Source organism: Typopeltis vanoorti, chromosome 21 (assembly GCF_054136105.1).
Source record: "Typopeltis vanoorti isolate ZY-2024b chromosome 21, IOZ_Tvanoo_1.0, whole genome shotgun sequence".
Classification (NCBI taxonomy): Eukaryota; Metazoa; Arthropoda; class Arachnida; order Uropygi; family Thelyphonidae; genus Typopeltis; species Typopeltis vanoorti.
This window is the reverse complement of record NC_143569.1, coordinates 21982245-22003288: the sequence shown is the minus strand read 5'-3', so window position 1 is coordinate 22003288 and position 21044 is coordinate 21982245. Positions and strand designations below refer to the sequence as shown.

At 35.6% G+C, this 21044-nt stretch overlaps 1 protein-coding gene across 2 annotated transcripts in view; it reads left to right on the top strand.

Annotated features, from left to right (window-relative positions):
* The window catches only part of LOC150094669 (regulating synaptic membrane exocytosis protein 2-like), a 358944-nt gene that overhangs the window by 285244 nt on the left and 52656 nt on the right, over positions 1 to 21044 (top strand). For both annotated transcript variants that reach the window (XM_090410907.1, XM_090410908.1), the window contains exons 16-17: positions 3939 to 4248; positions 17347 to 17585. In XM_090410907.1, coding sequence (XP_090267033.1) covers positions 3939 to 4248; positions 17347 to 17585 — 549 coding nt within the window. The remainder of the gene's footprint in view (positions 1 to 3938; positions 4249 to 17346; positions 17586 to 21044) is intronic.

Below are 21044 nucleotides of genomic sequence, written 5' to 3'. Positions count from 1 at the left end.
TATTATAGTGATGTGCGTTGGTTGAGCAGAGGGAAGGTTCTTAAAAGTCTTTGACTTAAGGAGAGAAATACAGGAGTTCATGCAAACCAATGGGAAGCCGATTGCGGAATTCAACGATCCGAAGTGGATGACAGACTTTGCTTTGTGACCGACATCTCGTTGCATATGAATGACCTAAATACGCGACTACAATCCAAAGATCAACTGATGCACACTCTGTTTAATCACATCAAAGTGGTCAAGCTCAAACTTTGGGAGGCACAACTCGCAAAAAAAGATTTTTAACTCATTTTCAGCTTCTCGCTGAGTCCAACTATTCGTCTCTTGATGAATGCGCTACAAAATTAGCCGTGTTGCGAAATGAGTTCGAAGAGGGATTTAGTGATTTTCGTAGCCAGAAGTCTTCATTACATTTATTTTCAATGCTGCCGAAATGCCAGGCTCTGTACAAATGGAGCTGCTTGAACTCCAAAACAAATCTTCTTTGAGAGAAAAATTATTCAATGTGCCCTTGCTTGCATTTTACAGACTACATTTCTGAGGACACATTCCCTAATCTTCGTCGGCATGCTTTGAAGATGTGTGCTTTGTTAGGAAGCACACAGTACTTATGTGAGCAGTTCTTCTCCAGAATGAAGCATGTGAAGTCCAAGACAAGAACTCAGATTACGGACCAACATCTCGAGAATACTCTGCGCATAGCGACTTCCAACATTGATGCCAACAACATCGACAAGCTAGTCAAGGAAAAGCATTGCCAAATTTCCCATTGACATTGTAAAAAATGAATGTTTTCTTCATTAAATTATCTTTTTTCAAGTATTGATTGTATTTACTTATGAACCTAACTCCTATCTACGCTCTTAAAGCTTTTTAAGAGCGTAGATAAAGTTTATTTAGTTTATTTTTATAGGATTTTATGTAAAGTATCAAATGCACAGCGTTCCTTGTGAATCTGGAAAGCATCTCACAATTTTAAATACCGAAGTATAGCTTAGTGGTCCGTGGGTTTCACTGAAATTTTTAATGCGGCCCGCACTGTCTGAAAGGTTGAAGACCTCTACTCTAGAAGAACAGCAAAGCGATGTTTGCATATTCAAAAAAATGAAGAACATGAATAATCTATCTGTCCATCTTTCTGCATGATATGATATGTTTAAACCAGTATTTGACAATGCAAAAATGATATACACAGGCCTGTGCAAATCTCCTTCCAGCAGCAGCATTGCAAAAGTTGTATTAACAAGGAACATAACTGCCCATCTATATGAATTTGCATAGACCGAATACTGCGTAATTTTTTCCCCCTGCAATTGATATTCTGCTGTCATACAGTGCGATGTACAGTACTTGGTATATTGGAGCCAAGTACAATGTCAGTTAGTTATTCACATGTGAAGTCATTTTGACGCCGTGTGGCTACTCCCGTAATTCACTGGATTTTGAGAGTGAAGCCTTCTGCTAGAAGAAGTGGTAGGTTCGCAGATATTCTTTCCACAAAAAGTTAGGAGGATAATCACCAGCATCCATTCCCCTGGTGGGATTAGCACTCGCAGTCTCTTGGTGGGATATCGGATACGCTAACCACGCGGCCAACCAGGCCAGCCAAGTACAACGCGGAGGAATTCTTATTTTCATCATTATACATTCATGCACAACATTCACGCACATTTTTATTTACAACTATTGTGCATTAAATATATCTTTGAAGCGGCAGTCATTATTTGTACTACCGAATCGGTTCCTATTAGAATCAATAAATTGATCAATTGAAGCAAGCAGCATAAAACCTTTATTAATTGCATTATTCCATATTATCGGCATACCAGTTTGATAAAATTGGTTTAAAAGAATCAATACTAATACGAGTAAAATAGAAGAGGAAGAGCAAGGAAATTACTGTGCTGTATCACATGCAGTATGGACTTCCTGAACGAATCCCGCACATAATCTATAGAACCTATTAATTACTGGTGCATTATAAAGAATTTTTCACTCCAATACGTATTTATTTAATAAGACATATAAATAAAAACAGCAAAATAGAATAAACAAACTTATTCACACAATTGATAAATTAAAAAACAAAACTATGTCCTAAAATAAGTCGTCATATATCTTAAATCTAATTGAAGGACGGTTAATGCATTAAATATTATGTCAACTCGTTTTTCATTTCACATTTCATATTGTTGAGGAAATAAAGGTTTGCTTCATTTTATGAGATAAAACAAGGATTTTATGTCTGGTTCAGAACTATCTTTTGAGCACAGTATCGAACTTCCTTTAAAATTATCAGGATAATGTGGGCAAATACTTATGTATCTATGGAACTATGTAATCACTGATAAAGGGCAGTGTTTCTGGTAAAGTTCGTATCGTTTATATTTTAAAAGATAAAGACATCATTAGAGTTACGAAACGAACTGCGATAGTTAAATAAAATTTTTTCCAGTGGGTCTGAATTTACCTCATAAAGAAATAGAAAGCACCACAAAATACCATTAGACACAACAATAACAAAAATGCGGTAAATTCAAACATTTCGGAAAAAATTATATAACTATCTCATTATCTTAAACTTTTTTTGGTAACTAAAACAATGTCATTTTCTGAAGAAATATTTTTCTCGTCAAGCACAGAATGTACTCTGCAACACGTTATCTTTTAATAGTAATTACTGAACAGAGCACAGCACAGTCTCTCTGAGGTGTGTTCCAGTTTTACACATACACTTATTATTTTTTATTTTTATTTACGAAAAACTCTCGTGATATATAGCACAATGGATGTTGCTGCTTTGTGACTGGGTTGCTGAGTGACTATTATTTTCACTCTAACAGACAGCTGATGGTTTAAATTCTACTGTGGCAAGAATGTTTGTGAATGTCTTTAGGAGGCAAGTGTTTGAGACAACCGCCTTATTTAGAGGCGTGAAGCAGCTTGAAAATTGTCATGTTTGGTCCCTAGAGGAATGTTAGGTAACGGAATTGTTACCTAACATTCAGCTCATGGTGCTAAATGTAGAATAGGTTTATAACCTTTAATGGGTGGAAGTCACATAAAACGTGATCTGCTTGGATTTTAACAAAGCCCTTGATAGGGTTCCGCATATATGAGCCTACTAATAATGAACAAATGCACATATGTAATAATCACTAGACAGACTTGTAGACAGAAGTAGTATTTACAGGGAAAACTTCTAGACGTCGGGTGCTTAAGAGTGAAAGCATCCTAGAATGACTTTGGGCTATTGTTTAATATATTCATCAATAATTAAGGATCACAACAACCTTAAATCCGGCCCTCATCTAGAGACAAAACATTGCACTTTTCGATGTCAATTCAGGTCCCGTAAGCGAGGTAGTCATCTTCTAAGATATTCATAAACCTCACCGTAGGACTTGCACACAAAATCTGGATGACCACAGTTGTGAGCCAAAATTCAACATTAGTCACCCAAAATTTTAATGGATTTCAAGAGAAAGAAGATTTAAAGTTAAAGAAATTTCATCGTGTCTTTTCAGGCTTTTATTCAGCCGATATCATACTTCGCCGATCTTTGCTGCATGGCAGATTTTTCTTAAACAGATACAAGTTTTTACCCCCGCAACTCAGCAAAAAGCGATCAAAGAATACAAGTACATACAAATAAGTACTCGTTAAAATGCCATGAACTTGAACTACTGTGATTATGAAGGAAGGGGAAGGGAAAGCTGCATATCGATTTCCAAAAAAATGTTGTCTAAAATAGTGCTTTCCATTTTCATGGGTAATAAATGCAGTTAGAGGATTTCTTATTTAGCACTTTTATTACGCTATACAAATAGGGTAAAGTTAAGACCTGTCTGATTGGATAAGCTTAGTTAAATATTGTTTCTTACTTGTATTTTTAATAACTGTAACTTAATACTGCATAACTATTGTTCCTCTTCCAGCTGTGACTCCAGTAAGCATGTATTCAGACAGTGAAATAAACACTAGACATACACCGTCGTATAGCAAAAGACATCACGTCCATCAGCACAGAGGGAATGCTCCAGTGGAGAGTACAGTTATACGAAGAGGTGGAGGCAGCCGCATGGCAGCAGCATTAGGGATTGGAGTGATGATGAGTCCCGAGAAAGAACCCCGAGAAATGAGTCACAGTATGGAAAGCGACTCTGAAAGCAGCTCACTGTCCAAGTTCAGCATCACCAGTGCCTTTTCTACTCATGTAGATCACCATAAAGGAAGTAGAACGCTCAGGTAAGAGTAATCATCAATAAGTGTGCATATGTATTATCTTTGATTTCATACAGAGCAGTGACGAGCTACGAAAAGAGATATACCTATACAGAGAGCTGTACATCGGTATACTCTCAAAAGCACGTGCAGAAGAACTTACGACTTAGAAGAGATGTTATCATAGGAAGACATATCACTAATCTATTTGTTTACAACATTAGCAGAAATCGATTGGAATAAAAACATAAATAAATACGGATACCACTTACGCTAATTTATTATTTATTTTTGCATATTTTTAGGTTACATTTCATAACGATTAGCAATACAGTATAAAAGAGATAAACACAAAAAAGAACAATTAAACTGCAAGCGCGTGACAATGTATGTTATCAACTTGAAGAGAATAACTTCATCTACATTATTAGAATTCAAGGAATAAAATAAAAATAAAATTTAAATAATTAATTAAGTAAATTTTTTGGCAGTCTGCAGTTCTGTGTATACAGAAAACCGACTCACACTGGCAAATACATTATTTCTGCTTCACATCATGACTCCTGTCAGAAATACGGTGTAGTTAAATCTTTCGTTGCTGATTCTCCTTTAAATAATGAACTGTTATCAGATCTACCTTCATCTCCAACGGTTATAATACAAAAACAATCAATAAATTAATAAATAATTATAGCCTTTATCATAATCCTCCTCGGAAGTTTCTAGAATTTCTGTTCCATATGTTAAAGGACTATCAGAGAAAATTGAAAGACTTCTTCGCCAGATTGACCTACAAGTCTCTTTAAGTCCAGTTCATAAACTAAATACTTTCCCTCTCTCTCTAAAAGACAAATATCCTCCTCTCTCTTATCCTGGAGTTTACAGAAACCCTTGTTCTTGCGGCCTGTGCTTTTATGGGCAGACTGGTCGTTCTCAAATTTATCTTAAGGAAGATAAAGAGTAAATTTTATTTCGAGTCCGAAATCTGGTTTGGATAGCCATGCCTTGTACCACAGAATTCATTGAAATAACACAAAAGTTATTTTCTTCTGATAATATTGTATAAAAAGCTGCAAAGCACGCATTCACAATCCTAATCTCAACAAAAACAATTGCCTTAAACTTTCTCTATTTTTGGGAAGGTATCCTAAATAATCCTCCTTGCCCATGGGTTTAATAAAAATTGTAATTAATTAATTATTTAAATTAAAATTTTTATTTTATTCTTTGAATTCTAATAACATAGATTGAGTCATCTTCCAACAGTTATCTGTTTAGCGCATATATTGTCACGCGAATGCAATTTAATTATTGTACTTTTTTATGTTTATCTCTTTTCTCCTGTATTGATAATGGAAATGAAACGTAGCCTAAAATGTCGCAAAAATAAATAATAAGTTGACATAAGTGGCATCAGTAGTTATTTGTTTTTAATTCGACAGCTCCATCTCAGCCACGAAACTCACAACCCCCCCCCCCCCAAAAAAAGGACCAAAGTACTGTTTGAAAATCTGTTCTCTGGCTTACGCACGCAGCTGTTGTAGCTGTTCTAAGAGTCGACAAAGTTTCATTTTAGATTAGAAGGTACCAAGATAAGAGCTGGTAGATTCTCGGTTCTACAGAAGGACAACTGTACATAAGCACGATAAACAACAGCATGGACTAAGCTGTCTAACGAATATAGTGACTGCTCAGTAGCGCATGTGAATTCTGCCCATGATACAGAGCGACGAATCATGCTTCACCCCTATCCGATAGAATGGGCTAATGTGGATGTGACAGATCCCTGGGTAACACCTTACATGTGAAAACAGTATCATAACTGTAAAGTTAGTATAAGTGCAATGGCTTGGAGCTGTTTTTCCTAATAAGAACTTGAACCTTTAATTGAATCCATTGGCATTCATTCTTCCGCGTGCACCACTTCTCAATAATGTAATGCTTCGTATATTGTGGCAGTTTTATAAAACATAACCATGTCAGGAAAAACTCGGACTGCCCTGTAATAAGTCCTGTCAACCAAAACACCCTTGAAACAAATGAAGCGTTGAGTGTGAACTAGACGTATACAACAAGTAGCTGATATTTCTGTTGAAGGAGGAATTTAGAGGAGTGTGTCTAGACAGGACATTGGCAAAAAAGTGTGACAAACGTCAAAGTTTGTCACACTTTTATATATACGAGTATGTAGCGCTGTGTAAAAATAATAAAAGGCCATTGTTACGATTTACATCATAAAAGATCACGGAGAAATATTGCATTTTAAGAAACTAATGAATAACAAGAAGGAAAAGTGTATGCCATAAATGAAATTTTATTTTTACGTCGAACTCATACACTAGAGTTAGAAGAACGTATTAGCACATCAGAGTTGTGTCTGTGGGATGTAGGTGAGGGTTGGGAAAGAAGTTTATAAACATTTTTATTGAAGAAATGGATGTTGTTGTGGAAGAACACTTCATCTACAAGGCTGTTCCAGAGGGCAGAGGCAGATGGAATAAAATAGGAAGAGGAAAATCAAGTTGGTGTGTTTACGTTGTACTGAAAATGGATGTTTGTCAGCTTCTGCTCTTTAATTAACAGGTCCAACAGAAACTGGAGGAATGATGTATATTATTTCTGGGAAAACTCCCATGTTACTCCTCTTTATAAACTATTATAATTACAGCTATTTTGCCTGCTTCAGTTTAGGAGTACCCCTGTTTAAATGTCATTGGCTATTTACTCATGGATTCTTAGGGCATTATGAGTGTAGATGTACTAAAAAGTATATGTAGCCTAAGAAATAGAAAATTGCACATACCTTTTTCTGGGTGTTGTGGCTTTTCCTCAGTCTGCTATGTCGAAAACTGCAGAGTGTGTGTGGGGGGGGGGGGTAGGCAGTTTGGTAGAATAAGTAAGAAAAACCCGGGTTTTTTTTCGTAATATATAGAAACATATACTTTGATATAGGGTGGGGAAAAAAGTTTAAGGGTTAATTTTTTTAAAATAGGGAGGGGAAAGGTGGTTGACGGGGTGTGGACCGTTTCGACTATTCGTGGTCGTCATCTGAACACATTGGGAAAGTGGAAGCTATGTCAGGTCGGGTGAGTGCTTCTGCTTTAGAGGTGTTTGTGTTGTCTCCTATTGGTCGGGGTTGTGACCTCAATTTTATGTTGTGAAGCTTCCAAACCTCGGAGATTATGTAGGGCCTGTGTACGTTGATAGAGTTCGCATCACACTTTATAGCTATTGTTTCCGATATTCTGAGCACTGTTTCATTGTCTTGTCTGTCTATTATGATGGCCTTGTCTATCTGCGGGGTGTGTTTTTGTTCAAGGGCGTGAACGGCTATTTCCGTTTTTCCTGTGTTTTGTATACGATTTTTCTTTTTGATGTTGCGTTTTTTAGTGTTTAAATGTTCTGGAATAGGGATGTTACAGTCACGGAAGTGTTCTTGTAGTCTTGCCCATAAAGACCTGATGGTGGAACCTGTGTAAATGATGTCACAGTCTTTTTGGCAGGGAAATTTATAGACTACATTGTGCTGTTCAAATATTTCTTTTTGTGTGTGAGGTTTGGTGGATTTTAGGAGGTTTGCCAGTTTTTGGCTTGTGGTGAATACCAGTTTGTAGTCAGTATGTTTGAAGATGTATTTATAGGCTTTGTATGTGTTTTGGGTGTATGGTAGTTTGATAATTTTTTGTGTAGGGAAGTTCGTTTTGGTACTTGGGTTGTTTTGGCGGTTTTTTGCCGTCGTGTTTGCGTAGTTAATCAGTTGTGTAGGATAGTTGCGATTTAAGAAGATCTGTGTTAGTTTTTTTATTTCGGCGTTTAAACTGTTTTGATTGGTTGAAAATTTGTAAGCATTTATGAATTGTGATAAGATGACGGATTTTTTAACAGAGTACGGATGGTATGAGTGAAAATGGAGGTAGTTTCCGATGTGTGAGGGTTTGTGGTATATTTTCGTGGCTATTTTGTTGTGTGTTCTGGTTAATGTCAAGTTTAAGAAGTTGATGGATTTGTTCTGTTCGGTTTCTGTGGTGAATTTTAATCTGTTGCTGTTTAGGGATGTTTTTAAGGTGGTGATGTGTGTGGGATTACCAATGACATTCACAAAACAAAAAACAGATTGAAAAAGCTACTAACCACTAACGAATGGGCAGTTTTTTGGGATAATACCCAATCGCACATAAACGACTACACGCTATTATTAGAAGATCGACACGCAAAGAAATGGTACACACTAACAAACACCCAATACAACAATCGCGTTGCTTCCAACCCTTCGGATATTTCCGCCCTAGAACCAACAAAAAACAATTCCATTATCAATCTATCACACCACAATCTCACGCCCGACGAAATCACCATCCTGAACAAAGGATTAAACTTTGGTGTTTCCCCAAAATACATACAAAACAGAGACATCATTACCGAAATGCAAGCGAAATTAGAGTATGACCCTAACAAAGAAACAATATTCCACAAAATTAACAACATCATAAACAGTAAAATAATAATTAAACCCAACATCACCTCCAACTTACAAGAAGCCCTTTTATCCCTAAAGAAGAACCCGAACATTATTATCAATAAAGCGGACAAAGGGGACACCGTAGTCATCACAAACCAAGCTGATTACCACAACAAGATAACAGCCATCTTAACCGACCCACACACCTACCGAAAAATACAAATTGACCCCACCTCCGACCTCATAAAACAAATCAACGATACCCTACACATCCTAAAAAATGAAAATAAAATTGACAAAACCACACTGAAAAACACAATCCCCCGCACCACACGCACCCCTTGTATGTTCGGACAAATAAAAACCCACAAAGACGGGTACCCGATGAGACCAATAGTCTCCTACAAAAATACCACCACAGCCCCTTTATCAAAATTCGTAGCGAAACTCCTCAAACCTTTAACCACAACGTCTAACTTCATGATAAAAAACACGGACGACCTTTTCAAAAAAATAAAAAACCTAACCCTATCCCAAGAAGACATCCTCACTTCTTTGGATGCGGCCTCATTATACACTAACGTGGACGTCCCCAGAACTTTAGACATCGTACACACACTACTCACAGAAGACCACACCCTACACTCTCGTACTAAACTAACGCCCATTGACATTATTAACTTAATAAAACTAGTAATCTCGGCAAACTTCTTCAAGTTCAACAACAACATGTACATACAAATCTTCGGACTCCCCATGGGCCAAAACATCAGTGGACAACTAGCGGAATTATTCCTGGCACATATAGAATCACTTCTACTCCACCCTTCCCTTCCCCCCGGCATCACCTTTTATGGCAGATACGTAGACGATATTCTGTGCATTGGTAATCCCACACACATCACCACCTTAAAAACATCCCTAAACAGCTACAGCAACAGATTAAAATTCACCACAGAAACCGAACAGAACAAATCCATCAACTTCTTAAACTTGACATTAACCAGAACACACAACAAAATAGCCACGAAAATATACCACAAACCCTCACACATCGGAAACTACCTCCATTTTCACTCATACCATCCGTATTCTGTTAAAAAATCCGTCATCTTATCACAATTCATAAATGCTTACAAATTTTCAACCAATCAAAATAGTTTAAACGCCGAAATAAAAAAACTAACACAGATCTTCTTAAATCGCAACTATCCTACACAACTGATTAACTACGCAAACAAGACGGCAAAAAACCGCCAAAACAACCCAAGTACCAAAACGAACTTCCCTACACAAAAAATTATCAAACTACCATACACCCAAAACACATACAAAGCCTATAAATACATCTTCAAACATACTGACTACAAACTGGTATTCACCACAAGCCAAAAACTGGCAAACCTCCTAAAATCCACCAAACCTCACACACAAAAAGAAATATTTGAACAGCACAATGTAGTCTATAAATTTCCCTGCCAAAAAGACTGTGACATCACCTACACAGGTTCCACCATCAAGTCTTTATGGGCAAGACTACAAGAACACTTCCGTGACTGTAACATCCCTATTCCAGAACATTTAAACACTAAAAAACGCAACATCAAAAAGAAAAATCGTATACAAAACACAGGAAAAACGGAAATAGCCGTTCACGCCCTTGAACAAAAACACACCCCGCAGATAGACAAGGCCATCATAATAGACAGACAAGACAATGAAACAATGCTCAGAATATCGGAAACAATAGCTATAAAGTGTGATGCGAATTCTATCAACGTACACAGGCCCTACATAATCTCCGAGGTTTGGAAGCTTCACAACATAAAATTGAGGTCACAACCCCGACCAATAGGAGACAACACAAACACCTCTAAAGCAGAAGCACTCACCCGACCTGACATAGCTTCCACTTTCCCAATGTGTTCAGATGACGACCACGAATAGTCGAAACGGTCCACACCCCGTCAACCACCTTTCCCCTTTCCCCTCCCTATTTAAAAAAAAATTAACCCTTAAACTTTTTTCCACACCCTATATCAAAGTATATGTTTCTATATATTACGAAAAAAAAACCCGGGTTTTTCTAACTTATTCTACCAAACTGCCTACCCCCTCCCCACACACACACTCCAGTTTTCGACATAGCAGACTGAGGAAAAGCCACAAAACCCAGAAAAAGGTATGTGCAATTTTCTATTCCTTAGGCTACATATACTTTTTAGTACATCTACACTCATAATGCCCTAAGAATCCATGAGTAAATAGCCAATGACATTTAAACAGGGGTACTCCTAAACTGAAGCAGGCAAAATAGCTGTAATTATAATAATGGAGGAATGATGATTGCCAGTTCACTGGAGCAGTTTATCTTGAGATTGTGGTTCAAGTGAGTCAGAGAGAGATAGAAAGAGATCATCTGGCCGAATTGCTCTCCTCTGACAGCATGAAGAATTTTTATTTTGTTTCGGTGCACTACTCACTTCAAAAATGTGAACAGTATTCTAAGTATGGGCGGATTTGGGATTTGTAAGATTAAGTAGCCAAGTGAAAAATAGTATGATGAATGATAGAGAATGCCTACTTTTTAGAAACGAAGGAAGCTATTGATATGATATATTTATGCCATTAGAGACTAAAGGTAAATGTCAGCCAGAATGGACAGATTTGATCATGTCTGTTGAATTGTGCATTACTGATAGTGAAGGTACGTGAACTGAGATCCCTTTTACGAGAGAAACCGCAAAAGGCTGTGCTTTGGTCACATTCAAGGTGGCCAGGGAATTATCCTCTCCCCAGTGAAGGGTGGTATGGAGTTCAGTGTTTATGGCAATAGTGGCTGGCGATCTTTAAGCTTCAGGTGTCTTAGCATTGCATAGTATGTCATATAAGTAGGATAAAAGGAGAGTACTATCAACATCAAAGCAGTGGACATGATTATTGGTGAATGAAAATAGATAGGTAATTTATGTATAGGCCAGGGGTCGGCAACCTTTTTGAAGTGAAGAGCCATTTTTAAAATTATATCTGTTAAAAAAAAATTAGGGAGCGGCACATTTTTTTTTTTTACAGGTAACACGTTATCATACTTGTAAAACACAACACAAGGGTGACATGTCACATGAAATTATATGATATTTTAAAATATTAAATAATAAAACAAAGATTTCCTTCTCCTTACAAAAGCATATGTATAAAATCTAATAACATACCTATTTATAACTAAGATGAAAAGCCAAAAGGCTATTTTTTTCTGGCGAGGTTGATATAAGTTAAGGGGATAAAAATCCCCTAGTGTTCGATCTTAGTTTCGCTTACTGGCTGAAAAAACAATAAGGGATTTTTATCCCCTTAACTTATAACATACCTATTTCTTTAATTTTTTTAATTTAAAATATCTTCTTAGTGTGACTTTTGCTGTTGAACTTCTTCGGATAGTTTCTCACTATGCGGCGAATACGCCGTAATTTTCATTTTCAAACATGATGAAAGACTTACGGTGTTTAGTTGGTTTCTCAACTTACTTTTAATAAAATTCATATTAGAAAATATTTGCTCACACAAATATGTCGAACCGGAAATCGATAGAAGTCCAAATGCGTATGTTTTTAACTAAATATAAGTGTCCGGTAAACAATTCCACGTGTTAAATACAATCTGATCTTGCTTTTTAAGATCTATTTCAGACCATTTGTGTTGTATTGCAAGGGTAGATTTTTGTCTTTCCAACTCCTCCAGGTCAGCTTTAAGATTTCTAAAATCCTTGGTTTTCAGGTCCTCTAACTCAAGTTGAAATGTAGCCTCATCCATTCCAGCAAAAGGTGAAAAATTTAATTCGGTAGAATTAATTTCAAGTGGTCGCAATAAAAATGACATAGTTGCCTTGTTCTTTCTAAACTCCTCAAATCTCCCATTAAATTCAGATCACATATTTACTACAATTTCTTTGAAAAAGGTTAAATTTATGGAATTATCAGCTTGTTCTTGTTGATATTTCTTCAACGTAGGAAAATGTAATAATGTGCCTTTCTCTAAGTATGTCGCAAACAAATATAATTTTTGTTCAAACGAAATCACTTCTAAAAGCAAAACTGCTGTATTTTCCTTTCCCTGTAGTTTCATATTTAGTGCGTTTAAATAGGAAGTCATATCCATCATAAAGTAGAATTTTTGTAACCAATGAGTATCTTCTAACTGTGCATATTCAAGGTCCTTTTGTCTTAGAAACAACTCAACCTCTCCAAGGCAGGTGGCAATCGCATCAACACCGCACCTCTAGAAAGCCATCTTATTCTTTTATGCAAAAGAAAATCGGCATATTCGCAATTGATTTCTTTAAGAAGTTTACAAAATTTCCGATGATGTAGCGGTATTGCCATTATTTTGTTAAAAATTTCTACAACCAAATCCATCACTACTGTTATTTCTTTTGGAAAAGTTTGTGCACAAAGTATCTCTTGATGGATTATGCAGTGAAAGGAAAACACGTCATGAAAAATTTGTTTTTTAAGTAAAGAAACAAAACCTTTTTTTGTACCTTTCATTCTCGGCGCCCCATCGGTCGCAATAGATATTATTTTGTTAATATTAATACCCTTACTTTTCAAGCAAGTGGTAACAGCAGATTCAATGTCTTCTCCACGAGTTTGTCCTGTAAGTAGCAGTATATCGAGTAATTCTTCCTGAGGTCCTTGAGAGTTTATGTATCTACAAATAAGTACAATCTGTGCAATGTCATTCACATCACATGATTCGTCACAGACAATGGAGAATCCTGGTGTTGAATTTAGATCGGTAACCTGCTGATTTGTTATATCTTCTACCATTCGTATAGTTCTGTCCCTTACAATCTTAGCAGATAATGGCATGTCTTTTATTTTTGTAATTATTTCCGCTTTGTTTTTAAAATCGCAGAAAAGATATTCGGACATTTTAAGAAAACATTCTTTCACATATTCGCCGTCAGTAAAAGGTTTTCCTCGTTTAACAACTTCTTGAGCAGCCACAAAACTAGCAATAGTTGTATTTCTTGATGCTTTTATCCATTTGGAAAATGAACATTTAGTTAGGTTTACTTTGCCTTGCAGCTCTTCTACTGCCTTTTTTCTTTGATCTCCCCGTGGACATGCTTTGTCAAATGTATCGTGTTTATTTAAAAAATGTCTTTGTATATTCGATTTTTTATTGTTTGAAAGCTACTACAAATTCGTAGGTTTCGGTCCATTCACTTTTAAACTCCCGATTTTTTTGTTCTATCTTGCTCTTCTTTGCTGACATTTTAAATACTATAAAAATATTTTTATTCTCTTAATATTTAACTTAATGTTACAATATTCACGCTACCTAACACAATCACCAGTAAATAAAAGCACGACAACGTCCACTACAAAACCTTTATTCATTTTAACAAAGTGAGCAGTTTACAGACCACAATTGCACTATATGCGAAGACAATAGGCACGTTCAGACAGGCAAGCGTAACCGTAACGCTGCATGTGCTAGCCTAGCGTGACGTCAAAAATGTATCCGAGCCAACAGCTCGATCGTAGCGATCGTCATTTGCTACAAATTAAATTAATATGGTTTGCGATTAATTTTCGATACAAAGTAGCGCTCGCATAGCGCTCTGCTTGGCTGATCGCGCCCAATGTAAACTGACGTTTTTTGAGTATCGACATATGGTTAGGGGTCATTTGACCTAGAAAATATTTCTTTTTACTTCTATGTTTAGATAGATCGTTTAATAACGAAAAGAGCCGCAATTATTAATTCAAAGAGCCGCATGCGGCTCAGGAGCCGCAGGTTGCCGACCCCTGGGTTGGATGACTTTGGAAGATCCAACCAAAGCTATCCATTTTAAATCGTCAACTTGTGCATCTCTGATTTTTATTTGTTCCAAAAACACATATGTGCTTCTTTCATTATAATTCATTTTGCTGTCAAACTTGCATTCGTAATTACTTTTAGTTTGTTAGAATTTATCTTCAATCTAATTCCCTTAATTTTATTTTTATATCTGCATGTCCTGCCAAGAGAACTATACCATCAACAAAACATGGGTCAGAATATTTACATTAATTTTACCTCCTCCATTCTTCCAATTCATTTATGAAAAACTTTCTCTAAGACAAATCTAAAGAGTGTAGAAGAAACTGTATTTCCTGTTTTATTCCCCTATTTATCTGAAAAGTTTCGCTTTTATTTGGCAGATTAATGATAGAGGTATCTGAATGTGTTATATCTTACAAAGTTTCCGTGTATAATTCTCCTTGTTTTAACAGTAATTCTAAGATAAGTAACCGAGATTTTAATGGAGTCAAATACTTTTCAAAATTCATGAAGGGCAAACAAAGAGGCTTATTATATTATTCGATTATATGCTGCTCTTGTGATGGTATATACTCAAGCTGAGGCATTACTTTTGTGAATTTGTTTTTGTATATTGCCAATAACAAACTAATGCAATTATCGGATATTTTTCTGTAATATTTCATATTTACTTTTAACCTTCGGTAAATAATTATTACTAATGCATTATTATAAGAGTATGGGATTCTTCTTTGTTTTCAACGAAGAATTCGGCCAGGTAATCAGCCACTGATCTTCCTCTAAATTTCAATACTTTCATTACTCGACTACTATCTTTGGAAGGAACGCTTGCCTGCTTCATCGATTTTGAGACTGTTTCGACCTCTTCTTTTGTAACTTTTCGCACATCCGATTCAAAACTCTTCCTCAAGTTGACTGCATCTAAATTTTTCTTTGTCACTGCAAAGTTCTTCATAATACTGTTTGAAAATTCTGTTCATTATTTCTGTCTTTGATTATTCTGTTGGCAAAGTAGTGAGAAAATGCATATAATTAATAGACAAATATTCATAAATATACTTTTTCTATATCCCTGACCTCTTCAGTCTTAATTCGCACTTATCTAACCCAACCGAAGATAAAACCCAAAGAAAATTAACAAATAAATGTACTTACAATTTATTTATCTTTAAACGTCAGAAATATAACTGCAGTTAAAAGGATGCTTCATTAAAGTAGATACTAAATCAAAACCACGAAAGCATTGCTATCCCAAACCATTCTCAGATAAGCTAAAACACAAGCTTCAAGAATGTTAGTAGAACAGAAGTAAAAACGAAAAAATAAAAAGGGTGATGCAACAGGGGAAACAATAGATTGATAGATTTATTAATGTATATTTATTTCAATAGGGCACTAAGAAGTTTTATACTGAACCTTAGTAGTAGTATAGTTTAGTATAATAAACGGAATTATCGCTGCAATATCATTATTGATTACCAATGTTCAACCTTAACTGTTTAATTATCTATAACTTGATTACATTCTCCTTTATTACAAATTTAAGAAATTAAATTTGTAATTAAATAAATAAAAAAATATATTGAATATTACATAAAATTACAATGAATGTAGAAAATGTATGCGGCACTTCATTGTAGATTGTGTAAACCAATATGTTGGAACAAAACTCTAGATGCTCTTTGTGCATGTGTAAATATTTGTGCTAAATACAAAATATTCTTATATGACACCTCCAAAGAGTCATCACTGGAGAGTACTCCACTCCGCACAACCCGCCATCTATATTACTTAATCCATCAAAATACTACGCCACTGTCCATCCTCATCTACACACAGAGCCATCTACCGCCAAATAATTGTATATTTTGTCTGTAAATTGCGTGTGTACTGTGATCCATTTGGTTGTATGTGTGAATGAAACCCGACCCCAGTTTCCGGGGGGTAAAAAAACGTGCTACCTCTGTATGAGATCAGCTAATGCAAATATGATCAAGTAAATCGGGTAAGCAGTTTTCAGTTCTTATTCTTAATGATTCCTGATAATTTTTAAAGAATCACACACACACACACGGATTGTCATGCTTCTTAATCATGCTTATCTTAATTAATAAATCACCACAGAAAACTGCTCTGTGTGAATCTACAACTGGTCTACTAACCAAGCCTTTTCGCCTAACTGCGTTTAATTTTTATGCTTAGTAACTCAATAGATATTTTCTTTGTATTTAAATTATTTCAATTTAATTCACCCTCTAGATTGTTTGCAATTATCAAACAGTCGTAAAGAAAGTAAACAACCATCTTTAACAATAAATAACGGTGATTTATTATACTATGAGATACTTTAAGTAACTACCGTAATCTAAAAGCACGCTCCTGAAAAATCATAATGATATGTTAAAATTCCATTAATGGAACGAACATTTCGATCCTTACACGTTTCTCTTCAGATGAGAAGAATCGTTCTTTGATGCTGAATTAATTCAGTAGAAGTAATTATCGCTTGGTGAGAAAAAAAAAGAGGTTAAAATCGAAAATATACTCATTTTTAAACAGGGCAAATGCCTTCAACTACTCTGCATGTGAATCTAGCTGTTTATATCAAGATCAAAATGTTTGCATCTCAATATTTACAAAATAACTAAAGTTGAATGAAGTACTTAACGTAGCCGTAAATTCTAGCTTGAACCTTAAGCTCTGTTAATAATATACAGTATATGCTTATTATCATTCTGGCAAATACAAAGAATGTTCTAAAACTAGATCAATTTAAAAAGATTTCACCAAGTAAACAGACACGAAAGTTTATGAACGAGAGTTTCTCTTTGCAGTGAATTCACATCCAGGATGCAAGGTTATGGTCCTGTTCATCCAAATCACCCAACTCGACCGTCCCGAGGTAATGAGGATAAAGTGGACGGCAGTCTTTCTGACACCGCCATTGGTTCCATCACCGAAAAAGGCGGCTTAGTGGACCATCACGGAAGGGGATACAGCAGTGGAAATAGGGTAACGCAATTTGCAGGATTATCAAAAAGGAGCAGTAGTACTTCCCAGCTTAGTGTCACAGGTAAGATATTTGAATAGGTGGAAATAATGGGTTGTCGAGATTACTTGTATGAAACTTAAGAGTAAAAGAAGGGGGTTTCATTCAGTTTCAGAACGAAATGCTATATATTATTCAGATACTGCAATATTTCTAAATCTGTCATATTACCTTCCATCCATTAGTAGTTTAACAGTTGCATGAAGGTCCCATTGGCTATTTATGAAACTCGATTCGTATTACAACTTCAAAGCTTAACATATTTATTAATATTCCATACTACAAAACTGCTAAAATTATATACTAGTAAATAAAAGTGATGTAGTACAGGCCGTTTTTCAGCAAAAATCAATGTGATACCTTAACAAATCGAAATTTTAAAATTTAAAATTTAAAGGCCTCATAATTTCTATAGAAGTTTACGTGCTATATTTCTTTTTAATATATAACAGAATTAACATTATAATATATGAAAAGTTAAGTGCATAATTTTTTCCTATATTTTTCATGCACTATTTAACACTTCACGCCTTGCAAATATCTTTTTTCAAGTTGATGGTATATTGTTATGGATTGAATTATTATGTGTTTGTTATTATGAACAGCGAAACAATTATTCTTAAAACTGAATAAAATTAAGACTGCATTTTATTATCGAATATTCTGTAATATATACTTGAATACAAAATATTTTCCCAACAAAGGAATTTGAATTTTAAAGCAAAATACATCTTTTTCCCCTAGTATAAAAAATACCGATACCTGCTCACAGTAAAAGAGACAGTCAGTTTATGCTAGTTAATAAAGACATTTTAGAAAGATTTTAAGCAAGCAGTGGACCTGTATGTAACAGCGATAGAAATAACACATTACTAATGAAGTTTAACTCACTGAAAAAAAAATCTAACATCCTTGTGAATATTGCAGTTAACTTGATAGGCTAAACGGATGACTCCCTATAGTTATGTGCTGGAAAGTTCAAGTCCGTCAATCAATGGAAGTCTTCTTCCCCAAGACAGACACACCGAGATTCTGCTGCTTTTTTTGTAGACAAAGATTGTAGAAAAATGAGAAAGCAAAATACTTCACACAAATTTGTGTTAATGAAGAATATTTTCCCTCATTCTGCCTTTCTTTCATTTATCTACTTTTATGTTTAATAATTGGAATACTCCAAATCACCGTATGCCATTCAAACCACCAGTTCTCAATTAATGAAACGTGGATTAAAATGCATCCATGTGTATACACCTATTCTTATATAGTTAAATTTCGGAAAGATTCTTTGTTGGTTTAAATGAAAAAAAATACGATTCGCAAATAAAATGGATTTTAAACATTAAAGATCGTAATCAAATCTTCAAGGAAGCAGTACATGGTCATGAAATGCCACACCTTACTGGGAATGTAAAGTACTTCTAGTTAATCAAAGTCATCACGAACTTTAGTCCGATACTATCCGTATCCACAATATTTAATCGTTTAACTTTTTTTTCGATGAATAAGAAACTTTGCTGTTTTAGGTCAGCTGTTTGTCCTTGACTAATAAAATAAGCTTCTCTTTAAAATTATTAATTGATCACCGAAGATCCACTTAATCATGCATCAAAGAAGAATAGCGTACAGCGATTCAACTATTTATGGACTGGAGTTGTATTATATGTGGGAATTAATTTAAGACTTATATATAAGACAGTATGGGCACTCCGTTGCCATAACGAATCATACAAATGGATTCGCATGCCCCAAAATGGCAGAAACAAGGTTACTGTAGTTGATCGATGAAGGGGGGGGGGGCATCCACATTACTAACTGATCAGAACATTGACAAAGTTAGTGACCTTATTTTTGACAACAAGGTGACCTACAATGAAAAATAGCACATCAGTGCAGATTAGTATCGGATCTGCCTAAGATGTTATCATCTGGAACAGATCGCATTTCTGACAACTTAAAAGATATAGCCAAAATCGTTTGGACATCTGTAACAGAGTTTTTGAATTAAAGAAGATAATTTTAGATATTCCTGAGTACGGTTTCACTGATTATGAAAAAAAGCAGAACAAACGGAACGTTTGAGATGGAAACACTGGATGTAATCTTCAAAAAAGTTGAAATCGCAACCTACAGTGGGAAACATGAAACATAACGATAACGGCAAATGAACTCAATTATGCAATTAACAGTGAACATTGAGAGCTGTTGTTCTGATGTTCTACGATTGTATGACAAATCTCAGCAATATTGTGCTGTGTTATGCAAGACAATGCCAGCTCTCACACTGCACCTAACCATGACAACATTATTATGGTGTGGTACATGGTACATTGTTTGAGATACTATACCAGCCTAAATCGTCCAGACTTTGTTTCATCAATTTAACGCGTATTGTGGCAATTCAAAAATGAAAGGTTTTTGAATGGTTTTTCACTTGTCAGTGGCAGTAGATGTTGAAAGAAACAACGCATACGCATCTTAGGTCTCAGATGAAGTTATTATTCTTTTTGTTTCTGGGAATATACAAAAGAATTTGTACAAGTAAACCAAGTATTAGAAATCTACAAGTGCTAAGTTGAAAATGATGGACATTTTTATCACTTCCCCCTCCTCCATACCGAGCGGTTACAGAACCTATTAGCTATCACTATCCATGTGCAGGCAAAGTTAAAGAGAAGGCATATGATATTATTTATGAAGAGCCGTGGTCTTTCGGAAATAATTCTTTAGGAAGACTATTCCAGAGAACAGAGGTACGTGGAATGAAAGACGAATGGAAGTAAGCAGGTCAGGTGGATTAGCAGTTGAACAATAAATGGATGTTGATTAACGTTTGCTCGTGTTGCTAGGTTTAACTAAAATGTGTGGATGAGAGATGCCAGTTCCGTTCAACAGCGCGCATACAAATGCGGAAACTGACCGTTGTGAGACAGTGCTGGAGAGTCTGCGAAAGACGGTTCGTGAATCAACCGAACTACCCTTATCCGGATAATACCAAGAATTCTTTTGAGAGGACTTAGATGCATCACTAAAATGTGAGAACAGTATTCCAAGGTTGGGCAGGTTTGTGATTTGAACAGAGTTAGTAGCTGGCCAGATTAGTATGTCAAGTGTTTTTGGAAGCCGAGGATGTTATAAAATTGATTCGTTTATGCTAGAATCCGAGAAGCGGGATCTTGTTTTGGCTGATGGACTGAGTGTCATCATTATCAAAGGTACAAACTAAGAGAATCAAAGAGAAAGGGAATTAATGTCTCTTAATTCCCTTTAATGAATCTCTCTAATGAAAAAAACCCATAAAATTATGTTTTGGATGCATTAAAGGTGATCAGGTTGCTATCACCCATCGAAGGATGGTAGGGTGATCAGTGTTTAAGGCACTAGTTGTAGAAGTTCTTTGAAGATCGTGAGGTTTGAACACAAGATTTGCCATATGAAAGGAAGAAAAAGAGATTGCTATCACCAAAAACTTGGATAGAGTTCGAG